This window comes from Cydia strobilella, chromosome 11 (assembly GCF_947568885.1).
Source record: "Cydia strobilella chromosome 11, ilCydStro3.1, whole genome shotgun sequence".
Lineage (NCBI taxonomy): Eukaryota > Metazoa > Arthropoda > Insecta > Lepidoptera > Tortricidae > Cydia > Cydia strobilella.
The window spans coordinates 13,615,920-13,635,505 of NC_086051.1; the positions used below are offsets into that span (position 1 = coordinate 13,615,920).

Genomic DNA, 19,586 nt, shown 5'->3' on the forward strand with positions numbered 1-19,586 from the left:
ACATCACTGCTCTGAGTGTAATGTTGATACCAGCTTAATTAATCGCATCTGCTTAGTTAAGGCTACCAAAAAGTATAGACATTACATACAATAAAGCTAATTAATATTTGTCATTTCAAAAAGTCTGTGCTAAAAGTTACGTTGATACGTTTGTCAAATCACGAGGTGCCTTTTATAACCAATGTATTTGTTTTTATACATGTACAATATAGTAACTTAACTCCTAGCTTCATTAATGAAGCTGTATAAATAAACAACCTAGTTAAAGAAACTGTTTAATTTACGTTTTTTTTTGTTACAGCCGTGCTTCGAGCCCAGAAGCACAATACGGCCAACATTACTTGACGCAAAACCCGGCAAAGAAGAGAAGAGGAACCTAATTTCTAATATGGAGCATCCGGACGACTTCTAAATTTAATGTGCTTACCAACACCCTAGGAGGCGTCAGGTTTCTAAACTTTACAGAAAAGTTATAGTCATACTGAGAAAATAAACTATCTAAAGTCATAATCATACAGAGAAAAAGATTATTCTGAAAGTAAAGACAAAGGAATCGATTAATAGATTGTCCTGTGTATTTAACTTTCAGGAAAATACACACTAGATCCTAAGCATCTGTATGACTGAATGTGAGTGTGGATTTCAGCACAGTGCTAACATCATTTTATTACTGCTAGTCGCTAGTATTAAAACAATACGTCATATGACGTATGAAACTTTTGTATGCTGTGTTTCTCCATCGGTACACTATTCCACTTCCGCACATAGGGGTACCATATGCGACCAATTACCCTGCCAACTATACAACTCTTTGTGAGGAGGTGTTTTCATGCCAATAGTGACGGAAATCAATATGGCGCCTCCTAGGTTTATCAAGTAAATGGATTATGTTTTTGGCGGAGTCCAAAATATTGTGATAAGGGATGCGCTGTTAGATTATGTTAATCTGTGGCCATCGCAGGGCTGTGTTTTGTGAGATGATTATAATCGGAGTGATGAGTAACAGTTGCACAAGGCCCTAAAAGATTGATTTAAAGAAATGTCTATATTTATTTGCGAATCTCTAATAATAGCGAGCGCTTTAATTGGTGCTAGAAAATTACGTCTCAGTGTTGTGTCACCTAGGTCAAATGATGACGTTTTAAAGTTTCAATTATTTCCATCTCTGTCGTTTACATCAATTTAAGTTACATAATTGGATTTGATTTCCATTTTTTGTGACCAAGGCCTGTGTTAGAGAGACCCCACACTAGCGTCTTCCAAGCGTCTGCGTCTAGTCAACTCTATGGCTGTTAGTTACTCGTCGCAACGTTGGTGCAACTCCGCAGCGACACTGGTTTCCATAGCGCTGACTAGATTACGTAAAGCGGGATTTACATTACGAAATTAGTGACGTTACTTACTAACAGTTTCACGCCACTAATTTCGTAATGTAAATCCCGCTTGACGCTCAAAGGACGCTAGTCTGGGGTTTCACTTAGTACTGCCATGTAGCATTCTAAAAAAAATTAATTTTAAACCAGTGAAACTTATTACAAGTAATATTCATGAATTATTTTTGAGTGCTTCCCTTTTCATTTGCTGAACCCAGTCTCTTTAGGGTCCTGTGTGTCAACTGTGAGTGGAAAGGTTAGGCCGATTCGCAACGTGGATTCTACTGAATGTTTTATTTTATATTCAGACATTTGGGCCATGAAAAAATTTTCAAGTAAAAACGGTTTTTACTTATTGGATCTTTTTGAGGCTCAGTTAAATAAAGCTAGCATGTTTAGGCAAAAATAATGCTGAGCTAAACCATAGTGCCTTTTAAAAATAAGCAGCAAGAATGAATTACGCCTTACATTAGTATATACGGTAAGTTTTTTTACACGTTTTATTTTTATTTTTGCCAAAACATGCTAAGCAGTTTCATGTGCGTGATTCGTGAACGTTCCATTTTCTTTGGTGCCAAATATCGAGTAATTTTATTTTCCTAATTTGGTTACCACCAACCGAGGTTAGTAGTACATAAATAGAGCATTTATAAATTAATTGTATGATAACGAGCACATACAAAGTATGTCTAGTTTAATTTTACGGAAAAATAATTATTACTGTGTTCCTTTTCTTTCTCTATGTGCAACACTGCCCGTGCATTATTTGCCTTTTTCCCTGACTTACAAACTTTTTTATTAAAATAATTAGACATAAAAAGATCATTCTAATTTAGTAAATTATTATACCCAATTGTTATTTGTTTGTGAGTGTTGCCTATTGATGAATTTTGACATTTTGTATCTATTTATTAATATACTAAAGTCTTACCGGCCATTTATAGTTTATTTTCTTCAAATTATTATAAATTGACATGCACAATAAATAAATAAAATAAATTCTTCCTTTTATGTTTATCTGTTCGTTTTGACACCATCCAATTTGTGAAATTTTATAAATTAATTTTTGTTGGCCATAAACACATAAAAATATCAGTCAGTAATCATCATGTGTATATCCTAAGATTTTTATATTATTGATTATCGTACATAATATACCTATGAAGAGTATGAAGGGTTTCGGTGTACTGTAATTTGTATATTATACGTCATTTCTAACTATAAACTCAGCCTAATGTAACACTTAGCCACCACAAAACCATGTCTAATTGAAAAATAAAAATCTTTCATTTTGATTAGTTCGATTTGACATAGTTCAATCATGGCATAGCGTTATATCAGGTTGACTGTACTTTGTTGACTATTTGTAATACCGATGTTTGAGTTTAAATGTGTAGCAAACAAATATTAGGTATTCTATTATCATTAGTTCGTAGGAAATGTCGCAAGCATGGCTCATACTGTCCTATTTTCTAGTAGGTAAATTACAGAAAAGAGCATAACTCTTCTATGGACTATTGATAGCCATCGGAAAGTTTTTTAAATTTTTAAATTGACCACATGAATAAATTTCGGAACTTCACACATTTTCGTACGGGAAATTAAATTTTCCATTCCAAAAATGAAACATTACTTGTTATTAGAATAGAAATTTATTTTTGTAAACTTTCCAGAACTTTCTTACGTACTATGGACTAATGATATTGATGTGTAGTTTTCTTCAGAACATGCCTCTCTTATAGAAAATGTATTATTTACTGATATTTAGCTTGGCTTGACAATACAAACTTTTTGGTATTTGCAGGTTTCTGTAAGTACTTAAACGAACAAAGCCCATGTTGTTAAATAAAAAGAGAAATCGTATTCCTATCTTAGGTGCTTATGTCAACTTTTAGAACACATATCTATTTCTGAATACATGTTAAATAATAATGAGTAATTGTCTTAAAATTGCAAAAGATCTATTATACTAATGTTCCGATCGTGTCTATTACAACACATAATATAAGTCTATTGACTATAAAACGCATTGTCTTAATAGTCAATAGATTTGTCTAGTTTTAGCCGCTATAGTTTCAAAGTAAATGAAGATCGGATCAATGCAGCTAACATTGACATGATGGTTAAGGATTTTAAGGGCGTGGGTGACGATCCGACGCCACTGGCATAATAGTTTTATGAAATATATTACCTAATGCCAAAAAAATAATAAAAATGATAAAACTACAAAATATCAGGCTCAAATTTTTGTAGTATGTTTTGTGAAAAGAACAAATATTTGAATATGTTCCTACAGTACAAGTAGCGAATATAGGTACATCTCTATGAGGTGTCTAAGATTACTGCTTTAGCGCTATTCATGCTAACTTACATTTTATTTCTATGGGCCATTTGACTTACCTAATACCTGTCCTTTTCGGCTTATAATTTAAGAAATCATGTTCCTATAACTTAAATTTATTTATCAATTTACCTCAGTATAATATTTACTGAAACAATGAATTCTAAAACAGAATTTAAACTAATTTTAGAATCTCAGTTGCTGCTACTTATAAAATGTACTTATCTTTTGTTTTCATTTTCGAAGAGGCACTTGAGATGCAGTGATTAGGTTAGTGATGCTACACAGCCTAAAACTTATTGTTGGTACTTAGTGGCAAATAATAGGGTAGTTTTAGTATTAGTTTAGTTCGTGGATTGATAATATCCACATCAGAAATGTGATATTATTGAGTCTTTGTATAAGCCTCCATTAGAATAATGTTTTATTATAAAGAAATAAAAGTGCTTAAATATGATTGTCTTTATATGTTCTCCCAAATGTATTTCCTGGTTTCCTATATTTAAATATTGATAAAACAACATTCCACAGTAAAATATGAATTAATTATTCGAAAACAATCCCAAGGGTACCTATATTTACATACCCATTTTATTTTACCCTATTATGCAGTAGTTAATTAAATAACTATTTTTAACGAAGATAATAATTTATGTATTTAATTTGCTACCTTAAAAACTAGTTTAGGGGGGTGTTTTTAAAAAGAATAGACGAGAATAGAATAGACGAATAATCGAGGCTTAATTTTTTATTGTTATCAGCCGAGCAACAGTATACAATGAGGGCTAACGCGTATGAATTCGCCGCTAGGGGCGCTAGTGTAGATGGTGGTCTTTTCCATAGTTCGAAATGTCAAATGTCACGTGTCACTTCAATGACTGACAGCTGTTCTTTAGTCTTTTGGACCACCATCAACAGAGGCGCCAACTGATGAGCAAAAAAAAGATAGCCCTCATTAACTAGGTTTATCACATTTGCAAAATTTCGAAATTATTTGGTAAGTAATAAATTTAAACTACACAAACATGTTCAGTACTTCAACTCTAGCTTGTCTACAATAATTAATACATAAAATTACCTACAAAATTACAAGCCTGGTGGTACCTTCGTATTGGTGCTCGTGTCTATCGGCGTTCCTTAATAGTTATTGCTATACAAGGGGGCAAAGTTGTTGTTTAACCTCTCGTGCTAATTATTGATACCCGAGCAAGCGAAAGATTCCAAAATTGAAATCTTGAGCGTAGCGAGTGGTTCGAAAAATGGAATCTTGAGCGTTGCGAGGGTTTCAAGGCAAGAGGGTTAAACAATTGTTGCCACCGAGTGAAACACAAAAATTTTCACCACACCAACACAAGGAATATACTAACTGTAAAATATCAAACAAAATCAAAGCAAATAGATTCACATTAGACACATTAGAAAACAACTCAAAATTTGCATTTGATTACTTTGCCTCACATGTGAATAAAATGCAACTTTCTTATCAGTTTTTGAACAATCAATAGAGCCTTTACCAGCTGGTGTGGTGAAAAATCATTTGTATAATCGACGTCAATGATAAGTAAGTACGCCTACATTTTTCGCCTTACAAAGGAGTAGTGTCAATGTATATATTTGACTTCTACTTTATAACAGTACGCTACAGAGATAAAAATATTGAATACACTCCGCGTATTAAAATAGATTTAAAATAGTAAAAACAGTAATATGGACTAGAAGTGACTTGATGTGTAGAAGATGTAACAACTATCACGCCTTGTACCTGCACCGCGTACCTGTTACAGCAATTTTGTACTTTTTGCATAATAAATTATTTACACATTATTATTTTTTATAAATAAGCCGCTAATATATTTATTTATTTAAGGATATGACAAAAAGAACTAACCTAAACAGTCATAGGTGGTGGCTCCCAGAGTAGGGTATTAAGGGTCTCCGGCAAGCCCGGTTCTCCATACAGCCCCAACCCGTCACCCCGCCCCCAACTTCTCAACCCCTAACCCCTCAAATACCACCCTACCTCATCACACGGGATCGGCGAGCAGCGCGGCGAGCTCGGCAACGCGGTCGCGGTGCTCGTGCATATACGCGTGCGTCTCCCACAACATGCGCACTAGTAGCTCATCCGAACGCTCGTCCATATCTACATCGTTCGACATTGATGGTGAGAAACGGTAGTAGGGGACGCCAAGTGAGGAACACCAGGCACGAGCGCGGTCGACTACGCGACCGTCTGATTGTGTTGCCTGAAAACAATTTGCAATTAATCTTCTAGCTGCTGAAAGTTTGCTGTTCTGGAAGTTTGAAAACGCAGTTTGAGTTCTGTGCGGAGAATAAAAGCAGGATAGCATTCGAGGTTCTATTAATTCGTTAGAGCGATTGGATAGAAATCTCAGAAGACCGCAAGTTCGAATCTAGGGTGGTTAATTTTCCAATAAACCTTTTATTTATGTCAAATAAAGTAAAAGATTCACAAGGCTTAACTCAAATGCTTGAAGGCGAATAATTGATCAAGAAAATATCCACACATAGACCGCTCACCTAGTTTGATAAATGCAACGTAGCAAGCGGTAGTAAGTATATTAAAACGCTTAGTCGTTGCTACGACGGTTATATTATTCTCAAATATTAAAATGCAAGTTCGGTTGCAAATATTAAAATGCAAATGCAAGCACCCATAAGGAAAGGAGAAAGTAAGATTTCACCTGATCAACCAGAAGATTTAGTCCCCAGGCCAGCTTGGCCATGCCCCACACGCTCTCGGGCTTGGACACGTCGATCTCTCTGATCTCTGCGGGGTTATACATGCAATAAACTTAGCCTAAGTAAAAGTTTTTACCTGATCAACCAGGAGGGTCCCAATATTTGAGTCCAAAGGACAGCTTGGCCATGCCCCACACGGTCTCGGGCTTGAACACGAAGTCTTTGATCTAGCACAGCAGGTTTATATCTGCAATAAACTTAGCCTAAGAGATTTTACCTGATCAACCAGGAGGGTCCCAATGTTGGAAAGTCCAAAGGCCAGCTTGGCCATGCCCCACACGGTATCGGGCTTGGAAACGTCGATCTCTCTGAGCTTGCACAACGGGTTTATACCTGAGGATTTAAACGAGATCTTATTTTACATCATTTCTATATATGTATACGGAGCATGCATGGACTGTAGGCGTCAGATTTAAGTTTTATGTGTAGGCTATAAGGTGTCCAAATTTATGAAAAGTTTGAGTTTTACCTGTGCCACACGAAACAACAACTTTCAAGTCAGTTTTGCGTCCTTCCTCTATTTGTCCTGTAGCTCTAAAAGCTAGCCGCATCTCTGTGAGCTCCGATAATGCGTCTAGCGTCGGATTGTTCGCCATTAATCCGCCGTCGAGATATCTGTGAACGAAATAGTTAAGGTAGACCGAGGCGAATCAGATTATAGGGCGAATCGAATCAGGCAAAAACTTTGTTGATATTTAAAATTTTGCTCATGAATGGCATCGCACTCGCAGGCAGGAAGAGAAGGGGCAAATTTAGTGCACTAATAGGTATCAATGCAATATTTCAAATATCAACGCAATTCGCTTCGGTCTACTATATTTATAGACGTTTCACCTTTTGAACGCGGATTCGTTTGTCTAACAACAAAGTCGAAGTTTCAAGGTACAACGAGTACAAAATTGCATGGACATATTATACTCAAATGCTTCTAGTTGTAGACGAGTTACCTGCCCGAGGTGGTGAAGTATGAGTAGGGTGCAGCGCCGGTGGCGCGGGCTGCCTGCCACACCAGCTGCTGGCCGGGCGGCGGGGGACGCCAGCAATATCGCGTCGCCTCTCACATTCCCTCTCCTGTCGACAGAGCGAGACACGTTACCTGCCCGAGGCGGTGAAGTACGATGGTGCGGCTCCGGTGGCGCGGGCTGCCTGCCACACCAGCTGCTGGCCGGGCGGCGGGGGACGCCAGCAATATCGCGTCGCCTCTCACACTCCCTCTCCTGTCGACAGAGCGAGACACGTTACCTGCCCGAGGCGGTGAAGTACGATGGTGCGGCTCCGGTGGCGCGGGCTGCCTGCCACACCAGCTGCTGGCCGGGCGGCGGGGGACGCCAGCAATATCGCGTCGCCTCTCACACTCCCTCTCCTGTCGACAGAGCGAGACACGTTACCTGCCCGAGGCGGTGAAGTACGATGGTGCGGCTCCGGTGGCGCGGGCTGCCTGCCACACCAGCTGCTGGCCGGGCGGCGGGGGACGCCAGCAACATCGCGTCGCCTCTCACACTCCCTCCTGTCGACAGAGCGAGACACGTTACCTGCCCGAGGCGGTGAAGTACGATGGTGCGGCTCCGGTGGCGCGGGCTGCCTGCCACACCAGCTGCTGGCCGGGCGGCGGGGGACGCCAGCAATATCGCGTCGCCTCTCACACTCGCTCTCCTGTCGACAGAGCGAGACACGTTACCTGCCCGAGGCGGTGAAGTACGATGGTGCGGCTCCGGTGGCGCGGGCCGCCTGCCACACCAGCTGCTGGCCGGGCGGCGGGGGACGCCAGCCCTATCGCGTCGCCTCTCACACTCCCTCTCCTGTCGACAGAGCGAGACAAGTTACCTGCCCGAGGCGGTGAAGTACGATGGTGCAGCGGCGGTGGCGCGGGCTGCCTGTCACACCAGCTGCTGGCCGGGCGGCGGTGGACGCCAGCCCTATCGCGTCGCCTCTCACACTCCCTCTCCTGTCGACAGAGCGAGACACGTTACCTGCCCGAGGCGGTGAAGTACGATGGTGCAGCGGCGGTGGCGCGGGCTGCCTGTCACACCAGCTGCTGGCCGGGCGGCGGGGGACGCCAGCCCTATCGCGTCGCCTCTCACACTCCCTCTCCTGTCGACAGAGCGAGACACGTTACCTGCCCGAGGCGGTGAAGTACGATGGTGCAGCGGCGGTGGCGCGGGCTGCCTGTCACACCAGCTGCTGGCCGGGCGGCGGTGGACTCCAGCCCTATCGCGTCGCCTCTCACACTCCCTCTCCTGTCGACAGAGCGAGACACGTTACCTGCCCGAGGCGGTGAAGTACGATGGTGCAGCGCCGGTGGCGCGGGCCGCCTGCCACACCAGCTGCTGGCCGGGCGGCGGGGGACGCCAGCCCTATCGCGTCGCCTCTCACACTCCCTCTCCTGTCGACAGAGCGAGACACGTTACCTGCCCGAGGCGGTGAAGTACGATGGTGCAGCGGCGGTGGCGCGGGCTGCCTGTCACACCAGCTGCTGGCCGGGCGGCGGGGGACGCCAGCCCTATCGCGTCGCCTCTCACACTCCCTCTCCTGTCGACAGAGCGAGACACGTTACCTGCCCGAGGCGGTGAAGTACGATGGTGCAGCGGCGGTGGCGCGGGCTGCCTGTCACACCAGCTGCTGGCCGGGCGGCGGTGGACTCCAGCCCTATCGCGTCGCCTCTCACACTCCCTCTCCTGTCGACAGAGCGAGACACGTTACCTGCCCGAGGCGGTGAAGTACGATGGTGCAGCGCCGGTGGCGCGGGCCGCCTGCCACACCAGCTGCTGGCCGGGCGGCGGGGGACGCCAGCCCTATCGCGTCGCCTCTCACACTCCCTCTCCTGTCGACAGAGCGAGACACGTTACCTGCCCGAGGCGGTGAAGTACGATGGTGCAGCGGCGGTGGCGCGGGCTGCCTGTCACACCAGCTGCTGGCCGGGCGGCGGTGGACTCCAGCCCTATCGCGTCGCCTCTCACACTCCCTCTCCTGTCGACAGAGCGAGACACGTTACCTGCCCGAGGCGGTGAAGTACGATGGTGCAGCGCCGGTGGCGCGGGCCGCCTGCCACACCAGCTGCTGGCCGGGCGGCGGGGGACGCCAGCCCTATCGCGTCGCCTCTCACACTCCCTCTCCTGTCGACAGAGCGAGACACGTTACCTGCCCGAGGCGGTGAAGTACGATGGTGCAGCGGCGGTGGCGCGGGCTGCCTGTCACACCAGCTGCTGGCCGGGCGGCGGTGGACGCCAGCCCTATCGCGTCGCCTCTCACACTCCCTCTCCTGTCGACAGAGCGAGACACGTTACCTGCCCGAGGCGGTGAAGTACGATGGTGCAGCGCCGGTGGCGCGGGCCGCCTGCCACACCAGCTGCTGACTGGGCGGCGGGGGCGGCGCCAGGCCTATCCCTTCGCCTCCTTCGCTCACACGCGCTGAAAACCAGGAAACTTGTTAAAATATCAAAATCATCTAAAAAAACAAATATTACTGAATATGACTGGAATAACATTTGCTGGCTTTGTATTAAATAAACCACGAACGAACCTCTGTTCACCAGTTTAAAATTAATACTCAACCATCAACGTTCCCCCCGTAGACAATAGTAGTAGTAGTAGTAGTAAAACTCCTTATTGTACAAAAATAAACATAAAACAAGAGAAAAACGCATCATTTGTACAAAGGCGAACTTATCCCTAATACAATAATGTACTAATATTTACTTACGGTTAAACTTATTATGCGCGTCCAGGATGTCCTCTGCTGACTGGTAGTTCCTGAATATATGCAGGTCCAATGGCTTCCTGTCCGCCAACAACGCAAGGATCATCAGCTTAGGGTGAGTCAGGTCCGCCATCACAGTTTCCGTACCTATAAAATCCCACCAAAAACATTTCATGTAAAATTGGCGGCCAAGACTCACTAATAGCTCTTACTGTAAAAAAGTAATCAGATCTCAGCAAAAGCCAAGCCCATGACTTTACTAACCCTACACCTTGGTTTAAAAACTATATCTGGCTTGGATTGCATTATCACAATATTGAGGATATAAACTTAATTTCTTACCATATGTACCACTGTCCGATGGACTTACTTACGGTAGGAAACGCTTCGCGGGCTCCTGCTTACAGGGCGCTCCTACACATACACACTAATAGATCGGGCGAAGCCCGACATTCAGAGCTCGCTTCGCGCGCTCCTACTTACGGGGCGCCTGCGGGATTAATAGATGGGGGGTGAACATTACAAATTCCTTAATTCCGATGTTTATACTAGTCCGCCATCACGGTTTCCGTACCTATAAAATACATAACAGTGAGTTTAAAAGATCATGGTTCTGGGAGGATAAACTTTTTTTGCGTTGTTAATCTGTCCCGTTGTCCGAGGGAACAGTTTTTTTTATAGGAAATACAATCTTTGACAGTCTCACAGTCTTCCCACTTGGCCAGGGCTAAAGCTAGGAGATGCCTCCAATTTTTGTACCCGCCTCATAGTCAAAGCAGCGAGTGATACCTAATACCTATCTAGTAGTGAACTTCACAGTCAAATTAATGGCATATAGATATTTAGTAAGTAATAAATAATAAAGCAATTTTTTTTTTATTTCATTCAAACATACACAACACAAAGGTAATCCGCCACATACTTCGTCAAAACACAAACGTAATCCGCACAAGGATCGTCATGACCTTATTCTACATTAACACTAATACCTACAAATCATAATTTCTGCAACAAGCTTCGTCAAAAACAACCATTACCTAAATTATCCTTCAATATAGTCTCCAACCCTTCTGAAAGATACGGACGCGTACCAACGAACGCATATTCCTTCATACGGAAATACAGCCTTTGGCATTCCCTCAAATTCTTTCCACTGGCGAGGGCTAAAGCTAGGATCCCCCCAGTGCTGGTGCCAGCTACCCAGTCGAAACAGTTGATGATGGGGCGGCCGATGGCAGCCTCTAAGTTGATTAGGATTTGGACTAAGACTAGACCGCGGATACCGCCGCCGTCGAGGCAGAGCAGGCTGCAAATAAAAGAGAGAAAATAAATTTATTCAGAACGCTTACAATACTTAAATCTATAATAACACAGCTATGAAAGTAAGAGGGAAGCAATTTCAACTGTCTTAATGAGCGTTTAATAAAGATAGTATATTTTTCAAGTTAGGCATATTACGCATAATGAACGTCAAATAAAGCTACGCCGGCTCTAGCCCTACACCTCTGATCCGAGAAGATTTAATTTCCGCCTAAGAGCTCTTGCCCACTGGTGGGAGGGTATGGGACCGGGAATTCCAATAAACAGGATCAGTACTAACCTTCCCTGCTTGCGGCTGGTGGGTGACTTGGCGGCGCGCTCCCTGGTCGCGAGGCTGAGCATGTGGCTGATGACGTCACGACAGGCGGGCTGCGGCACGCTGGGCGGGGGGATACCGTTGTAGTCGCCGCGAGCCGCGCAGCCGGGGCCGCAGCCGGCCACTTCGGCCGGACACCTGGGGGCCAAGAAAGTGGTATAATATAGTACATTTTACAACTAGTGTGAAAAGAATTTCACACGTGTTGTAAACGACGTTTTTTAATACAATTGCGAAAAAATAATAAATTAATATATCATTAGTAGAATCATACCACCAAACCAAACCAAAACCAAAAGTACCTATACAGCTAAGATACGCGAGCTGCCGCAGCCCGCGATACCTTCATACTCGTGCGCGCCCCGGCCGCGGCCGCCGCGGGCCCGGCGCGGGTTGGTCAACGACACCTCCTCATAACTCATGAGGCCCTGGTACCTGCTCCGCGCTAAATTCAATTTTAACTGCGTTTCGAAAGTATAGTTTGGAACTAAAAAGTAAAAAGCACTAGTTCGAGAAATTGAGCTTCTCGCACGCTACGCAGCCACAAAAAGTACCACTTTTTGAGCAACTGTATTAAAAAGTATAATACAGTATACTTGTTATTGCAAGCTATAAAGCATTTTCGGGTCAAATCTTGGAAGCTAAATTAGAACCACTTCCCATTATTCGATTGAGCTGAAACTTCACATTAAGTACATGTGGAGGGAAGAGTCGGTTAGGCGCCAATCATTTATTACGTAAGACGACTTAGGGGGGGGGGGGTCGAATATATCTTATTATTTCTAGGGTTTGCTCCCGGGAAATACCGGTACCGAAAGCACCGGGAATTCCTGGGATTTAGAGCCAAGCAAAAAACCGGGATTCTAATTTTGAAATATTTTCACAGGACACCACATATCTGACGACGGTGTAGCCAGAATTATTGAGTTTATACCGTTTTATTTCATATTAAACATAAGTTAACTGACCTCTGAGCTCCTACAGCATGTAGCACATACAATATCTTATCGTAGTTACTACCAGACATTTCATAGAGCACCATATGTCGGGCGGTGTAGCCGGAATTGTTGAGCGCCTCTAAATCAGCGCCGAACACTATCAGTGCTTCGACCAAAGATATGTTCGTCTGTTTCACGGCTAAGTGTAGAGGGGTGTTTCCTTCGTTATCTGTTATGGAGTGTTCCGCGCCTGAAACAAATTAGATCACCTACAAGATACCTACATCAAAATCCGACATCAACTCACTGGGACACACTATGTTTTTCGTAGCCTGTCTAGTGTCTGTGAAATAAAAAATATTTACCAACAGTCAATAGGTATTATATAACAAGCATACAGACCTCTAGATAACAGTGCCATAGCACACTCCAGGCGCCCCCTGAACACCATGACATGCAACGCAGTCCGGCCGTCAAAGTTCAACGCGTTGATGTCACACTTCTTGTCCACCAAGGCTTCGATGACTTCGCGAGAGACAGACCAGTGGAGAGGCGTGCCGCCGTGTTTCATATCTTGTTGGTAGAGTTTGGGTTGGTTGGCTCCATGGAGTACTTCGCTGACGATACCTTAAAACGACAGGATATTGTTAGTTACCTACACATTTTTATACATTACACTCACACCTTGTAGTTGGTCGCAGACTCGCAGGCAAGTCTTTCGATGAAATACGGCCGTCTCGGTATCCGCACGACGGGTGGGTTAACGCTTCCTGCCTTTCTGTCGTCTGTCTCAGCCTCATTGGTGCTATTTTGCGTTTATCTTCATCCGCTGATGTCACGATGGCGTGCCTGGCGGTCGCTGAATCGGGAACCACTCCGGCGAACAATTACCCACGGACAAAAAAAAAACGATCAAGGAGCCTAGGATTCCTCAAGCGTCAAGACACAACACGAGCATTTGATTCAGAGCTCGCAAAACCGCTTTAAACGTACTAGGCTGTATCCGAGCCTGAATCGGGCCATTGGATCCCTCGCAATGCGTATTGCAGTGAGCCTTGCCTTTTCCTTTAAATCTGCGAGCCGCACGCTTGCAGTCGCTGCGGGAATCCCATGGACACTCTGCTACAGCGGGGCCTACACTGTCAGCAGAACTCTGTTCGGCTTTACCTACTCTTTTTTAATGAAATAGCTTGAGTTTGCGGCGCTTGCTATAGACATTAAGGGACCTTGGTCGTCCGTCGACACCAAAAAAAATATTAAAAAGGTCGGAACGTCTGATAAGTTTCTCGGGTGACCTCAGAGCGGGCTCCTTCTTTATTTAGAGGTTGTCTGACGGTGAAAAAAGATAACGCCGCCACCATTCTGGGGTCTATGTCGAAAGCAGGGAATTTAAGGGAGTTTATATTCACTTAGTTCTAGTTTTAGTGTGCTCACTTAGGTTTTAAGTGGACGATGGTATACAGCAATGAACCACTAACCAGGTATAGCACTTGTATTAACAGTGGACTGCCGCTTAGCCGGCAGATTCACATCGGCCCCAGCCAATAGTAACGCTCGCACGCAGTCGGGCGCGTTGGCGAGGCAGCCCATGTGCAATGGCGTGTATCCTTGCTTGTTGTACACGTTGAGGGACGTCCCTGTTTTGCTTGCGAGCGCCTGGATATTGAAATAAAAAGAACATAGTATATTTTAGATAGTACAGTCAACGTATTAAATATAATATATCGTGTGTACAGATGGTGTCCTAACATGAGTAGTCACTTTTCTTTACAGCTAGTATGGCGATTAGCGATGGTATTTGCATGACGAAGAGCGACTGGTGTTTTTGAGCATACCTATTTAACCTGTTTATAGTCTGACGACATGATAGCGACTATTATAGATAAAGATAAAAGATATTTATTCGGGACAATCACACGTTTTACGGACATGCTAGGCTGCAATAGTATTTTGTACAACTGGTACATAATAGAGGGTTTTTAAAATTCAAGGGCTGAAGTTACAAAACGAGACGAAGTCGTTTTCTAATTACTAGATAATTTTAAGACTTAGTTATGTAGGTACCTACCGTTGCATTGCACACAATATTTTTTCTAAGAAAGCAGCAAACACCTTAAATGATAAATAAAGTCGAAGTACACAAGAGTGAATCATATTTGTTTGTATATTTTTCTGTCTTTTGTTGTTTATATCTACTATAGTCGGTCAATCAACTTTGTCAGTAGAAAAAGGCGCAAAATTCAAAATTTTCTATGGGACAATAACCCTTCGCGCCTACATTTTAAAAATTTGCCGCTTTTTTTACTGACGGAAATGGCTTAACAGGCCATACTTAAGTACATTGATAATCTCCTTGTTGCTGGCCGCTGCATAATGGAACACGGTGTTGCCATCAAGATCGACAGTGTCCAAGGAACATTGTAGGGCGACCAGGCTTTGGACCATGCGGACGTTGCACGAATTCACTGCCACCTGTCAACATTAATGTTCAAATGTTAAAATATTGTTAGGGTTCCGTACCTCAAAATGAAAAACAGAACCCTTATAGGATCACTCGTGCGTCTGTCTGCCTGTCCCTCTGTCACAGCATATTTTCTCCAAAACGACTGGACCAATTAAGATAAAATTTGGTACACATATGTAAGTTTGTGACCCAAAGACGGACAAGTAACATGGGGGCCACTTTTGGGGGGTAAATGAGTAAATTAAAAAATAAAGTTTTTTAAACTACATTGTGTTACATATCAAATGAAAGAGCTTCTTGTGAGAATTTCAAATATATACTTTTTATAAATTTACGATAAACAGTTTAGAAGTTATTCAAGAAAATAGGCAAAACATGACCCCCCTACCCCACCCTTGACCCTTTTATCTCCGAAACCACTGGGTCTAAAATTGGAAAAAAATACACAAAATAGTTCTTTACCTTTAGATAACAGGAAAACCTATTAGAAATGTGCAGTCAAGCGTGAGTGACTTAATTACTTAGTTATTGATCCGACCCCTACGGGTTTTTTAGACATTTCACTCACATTTACATAAAATAATACATTGTTAAAAATTGTGTAATGGACGGAACCCTTAGAACTTGAGTCCGACTCGCACTTGGCCGGTTTTTAATATTTTAGGAACAATAGAACAAAAGGCAAAAGAAAAAGAGCGTGTATAATGTCAACTTCATGATGAATCTTTACCATCAACGGCGTAGCTCCAGTGGCCGGGTCCACCGTATTCATATGCGCCCGCACCTCAGAGACATTAAACATCTCGCAAAGCCCAAAGTGAGCTGCCAAGTGAGCTATGGACCATGTATGGTGTTTGGCCAGCGTGTCGCATAGTTTTTGGAGACTTGCTACTGTGCACTGAAAAAAAGTTATTATAGGAAATTATAATTCTAGATGTCGCTTTTTGTGGGAGCCCATTGCATCTTGTGAGGGCGAGTCACCGTCTGCCGGAAATAAAATTGCATACCGTTTTATTAGGCAGGCGTCCAGTTTTTTATCCCATACAGTACTTTAGTCCATCGCTTTCACCCAATAACCTACTTCATTTTAGATTCCATCAACTCTCTATAGTCCTTACACCCTGGCGGGTGCTGCCTCTGCGTGCGTCCCATGACAAGAGCAAGGGCAGCATCCGCTCAGTGTACCCCTTACATTTCATTGAAGTGTCTACGTGTTGGCTTCTGCAAACAAATGCAAATGTATGCGAGCGGCCTCCATGCACGCTGCTTAAACCCCTTGGACGCTCGACGCCACGTTGCACGCCCCGCCAAACGCTCTGCTTCGAGCGTCTACTCAGGCCTTACACTAAGTATATACCTAGTTTGTTCTGCACTCTGTCTGTAGTTATTTATACCTAACATATAAAGTCACACCGCGCGCTCTTTCTTTTTTCCGTGTATAAAAAAAATAAAGTACATATAAAATTTAAGAGCGCACTATTCGCCAACAAACTGTCTTCAGTTTGGAGAAAATATTATTTATGGAAAATGCAGCGAATACACATTTGGGCAAGCTTAGCGCAATAACAAGTTAGAGAAAGCAAAATATAAGTTATCGTTGTCCGAGAAGAGAAGGCTTGATGCGCTATAGGTAGATTAGGTAGTCCCCACGCTATAGCACGATGCGGGTTGGGGACTAATACCTACACATAAACATTGAATTTCCTTTAAATCTTTGAATTTGAGGTGAAGTTATAGTCCATTAAAATAAAACTATAACTTTAACAACTGCTTTCATACTTACATCTTTAGTTATCTTAATGAAAAGTGGTATTCTGTCTTTGTACACCATAAACTTCTGCTCTGCACTTTTTTGTTGTTCTGACCGAAACAAGCTAGAAAAGATATAAAATAGTTATTTTCACCACACCAACAGGTGTGTGATTGTTCAAAAACTGATAAGAAAGTAGCATTTTATCCACATGTAATCAAATGCAAATTTTGAGCTGTTTCCTTGTGTTGGCTGATAGAAATTACTTTTAAATGTTGATTTTGAATGATAAATATTACAAACATTAATTTTGAATTGATTTACTTTGATATTTTACAGTTAGTGTTTTCGTTGTGTTAGTGTGGTGAAAAATTTTGTGCTTCACTCGGTGGCAAAATTTGTTTGAAACCCTCGCAACGCTCAAAATTCCATTTTTCGAACTAATCGCTACGCTCGTGGTTCAATTTTGGAATCTTTCGCTTGCTCGGGTATCAATATTAGCATGAGGTTAAACAACAACTTTGCCCCTTTGTAAAACAAAAATAATAATTAGATTGTGTGTGGAGCATACTTAATAACAGGGTCACCGTAAGCTATGTTATTTCAAATTATTTATGAATAAGTTTTTGAAAATAAATTGTATATCTTGCACAATTTCAAAATTTCCCCTATTTTTCCTTCATGGGGAATTTTCCCGCCTAGGGAATTTTCCCGGGAACGGCACGACATCACTAACCCGGACCGCGTTTGACGGTATAATACATAATTAAAGCAATCAACATTACCTGTACATTCGAGGTGTGCTCTCTGTGGACGGCTTGTATATAATAATATCAAAATATTTGTCCTTCGAATTATTCCTTCCATCCTGGATTTTAGGGCCATATAATAACATAGAATCATCTCTGTAATGTATCGGCCTTGAAACATAATTATCTGAACGCACTTCTATTACTTTTGTCGGGGACTCTTCAGTGCCCAATAGGCCTCTAAAAACTGTAAATAACATTTAAATTAACCCCCGATTTTTTTTTCGAAAATGCGTAAAATATAATTTTTTACATTAGAGGTTCGATTTAGGCACTCACGTGAATTGAACATTTTCCCAGTTTATGCGATTTATATTCCTTCACATAAACACATTAAACGAGAAATAATCACGGCTATTTCACTTAGAACGTATTGACTTGCTCTCTACTTAGTACTGCGTCGCAGTGTTATAGGTATGTTATATTCTTTTTGAGCCAAAACACAATTACACGATGCGACGTCGTGTAACGTTGCGACGTCGTGTCGTGTGTCAAAATCAGATTCCGTGGGAGCGTAGGTTCGGATCCTACCGGCTGCGCCATGTAAAATATGTATTGTGACGGAGGAATAAATAACACACAAAAGCAGGTTATAAGACTGTATCTTTATTCCTCTACCCACACAAGTACTAGCGACCCGCCCCGGCTTCGCACGGGTTGGTTACCTTTAACAAATTATACACCTAAACCTTCCTCAAGAATCACTCTATTGATAGGTGAAAGCCGCATAAAAATCCGTTCAGTAGTTTTTGAGTTTATCGCGAAAATACAAACAGACAGACGCGGTGGGGGAATTTGTTTTATAAGATATACCTATGACCGATGCGACGTCGTGTCACGTTGCGAGGTCACGTCTTGGAAATCTACGGTGTACATTGACTTTGTAATGCACTTAGTATAAACGCTCATATTTACTTAATTAATGCGACCCGGACAATAATTTGACCAATAAATCCAATAATGATCTTTATTTTGCCAATTATTGTACTTAATATTGTCTTCGGTTACCGCGATAGCTACTCATGAAATAAAACTATGAAAACGGATTATATCGCGTATATTGAATTTATAATACATCCCGACGTTTCGAACTCTTTACAGCGTTCGTGGTCAACGGGTCGGGTATTGTACTTATTTCAAGAAAAAAGGTATATGAGCTAAAAAAACTTAGGGCCAAAACACAAGGTTGCGACGTCGTGGCACAATAATATTGGTCAAATAATTGTAGTAAATATGGGCGTTTAACGTTTATAAAAAGTGCATTACAAAGTCAATGCACATCGTAGATATCCACGACGCGATGTCGCAACGTGACACGACATCACGTCGTATCGTGCCATGACAGGATGTGTCGCATCGTGTAATTGTGTCTTGGCTCTTAGATTTCCACGACACGACGTCGCAACGGAACACGATACGACGTCGATGCGTCGTGTAGGTACGTAATTGCGTTTTGGCCCTTTGACCTTGACCTTGAAGTTTGCGTAAAATAAGACCGAACCTAGGTCACTAGAGGTCGCCATAGTCGATATGTGGGGAAATTACAGACGGGACGTGTTTCTTCTCTTCAACGACGCAAGTCAATAACTGTCACTTAAGTATTGCTCTTGTACAGATGAAATGTTTTAAAAAACTTGGCCGGTTTTTTTTAAACATACGCCTCGCGCACAAAGGGTTCCGTACCATTACGCAAAAAATTGCAAAAAAATCACGTTTGTTGTACGGGAAATATTAAATATCTATTTTATCCTGTTTTTGGTATTTGTTGTTATAGCGGCAACAGAAATACGGTACTATAACGGTTCATTAGATACA

At 42.7% G+C, this 19,586-nt stretch overlaps 2 protein-coding genes and 1 long non-coding RNA gene across 4 annotated transcripts in view; 2 read left to right on the top strand and 1 right to left on the bottom strand.

Annotated features, from left to right (window-relative positions):
* Nucleotides 1–4,163, top strand: part of LOC134745541 (protein cueball) — a 34,341-nt gene extending 30,178 nt beyond the window's left edge. The window contains exon 7 of one of the 2 annotated variants that reach the window (XR_010128192.1): nucleotides 302–319. Coding sequence is in view for 1 of the 2 variants with exons in the window: in XM_063679600.1 (XP_063535670.1) it covers nucleotides 302–412 (111 nt within the window). In the remaining variant the exon portion in view is untranslated. Of the gene's footprint in view, nucleotides 1–301 lie in introns of both variants that reach the window. The other variant, XM_063679600.1, reaches the window with a different exon arrangement.
* Nucleotides 1–19,586, top strand: part of LOC134745668 (uncharacterized) — a 447,357-nt gene that overhangs the window by 190,148 nt on the left and 237,623 nt on the right. The gene's annotated exons all lie outside the window — the stretch shown is intronic.
* Nucleotides 5,735–17,972, bottom strand: LOC134745657 (85/88 kDa calcium-independent phospholipase A2-like). The gene is made up of 14 exons (XM_063679780.1): nucleotides 17,748–17,972; nucleotides 16,996–17,086; nucleotides 15,943–16,110; nucleotides 15,089–15,220; nucleotides 14,227–14,404; nucleotides 13,151–13,375; nucleotides 12,779–12,998; nucleotides 11,775–11,948; nucleotides 11,212–11,480; nucleotides 10,178–10,321; nucleotides 9,762–9,885; nucleotides 6,947–7,092; nucleotides 6,695–6,810; nucleotides 5,735–5,960 (listed from the first exon to the last, which is right to left on the bottom strand). Exons 1-14 carry the CDS (start codon nucleotides 17,969–17,971, stop codon nucleotides 5,739–5,741), a joined length of 2,433 nt encoding a protein of 810 aa, XP_063535850.1. The 5' UTR covers nucleotide 17,972; the 3' UTR covers nucleotides 5,735–5,738.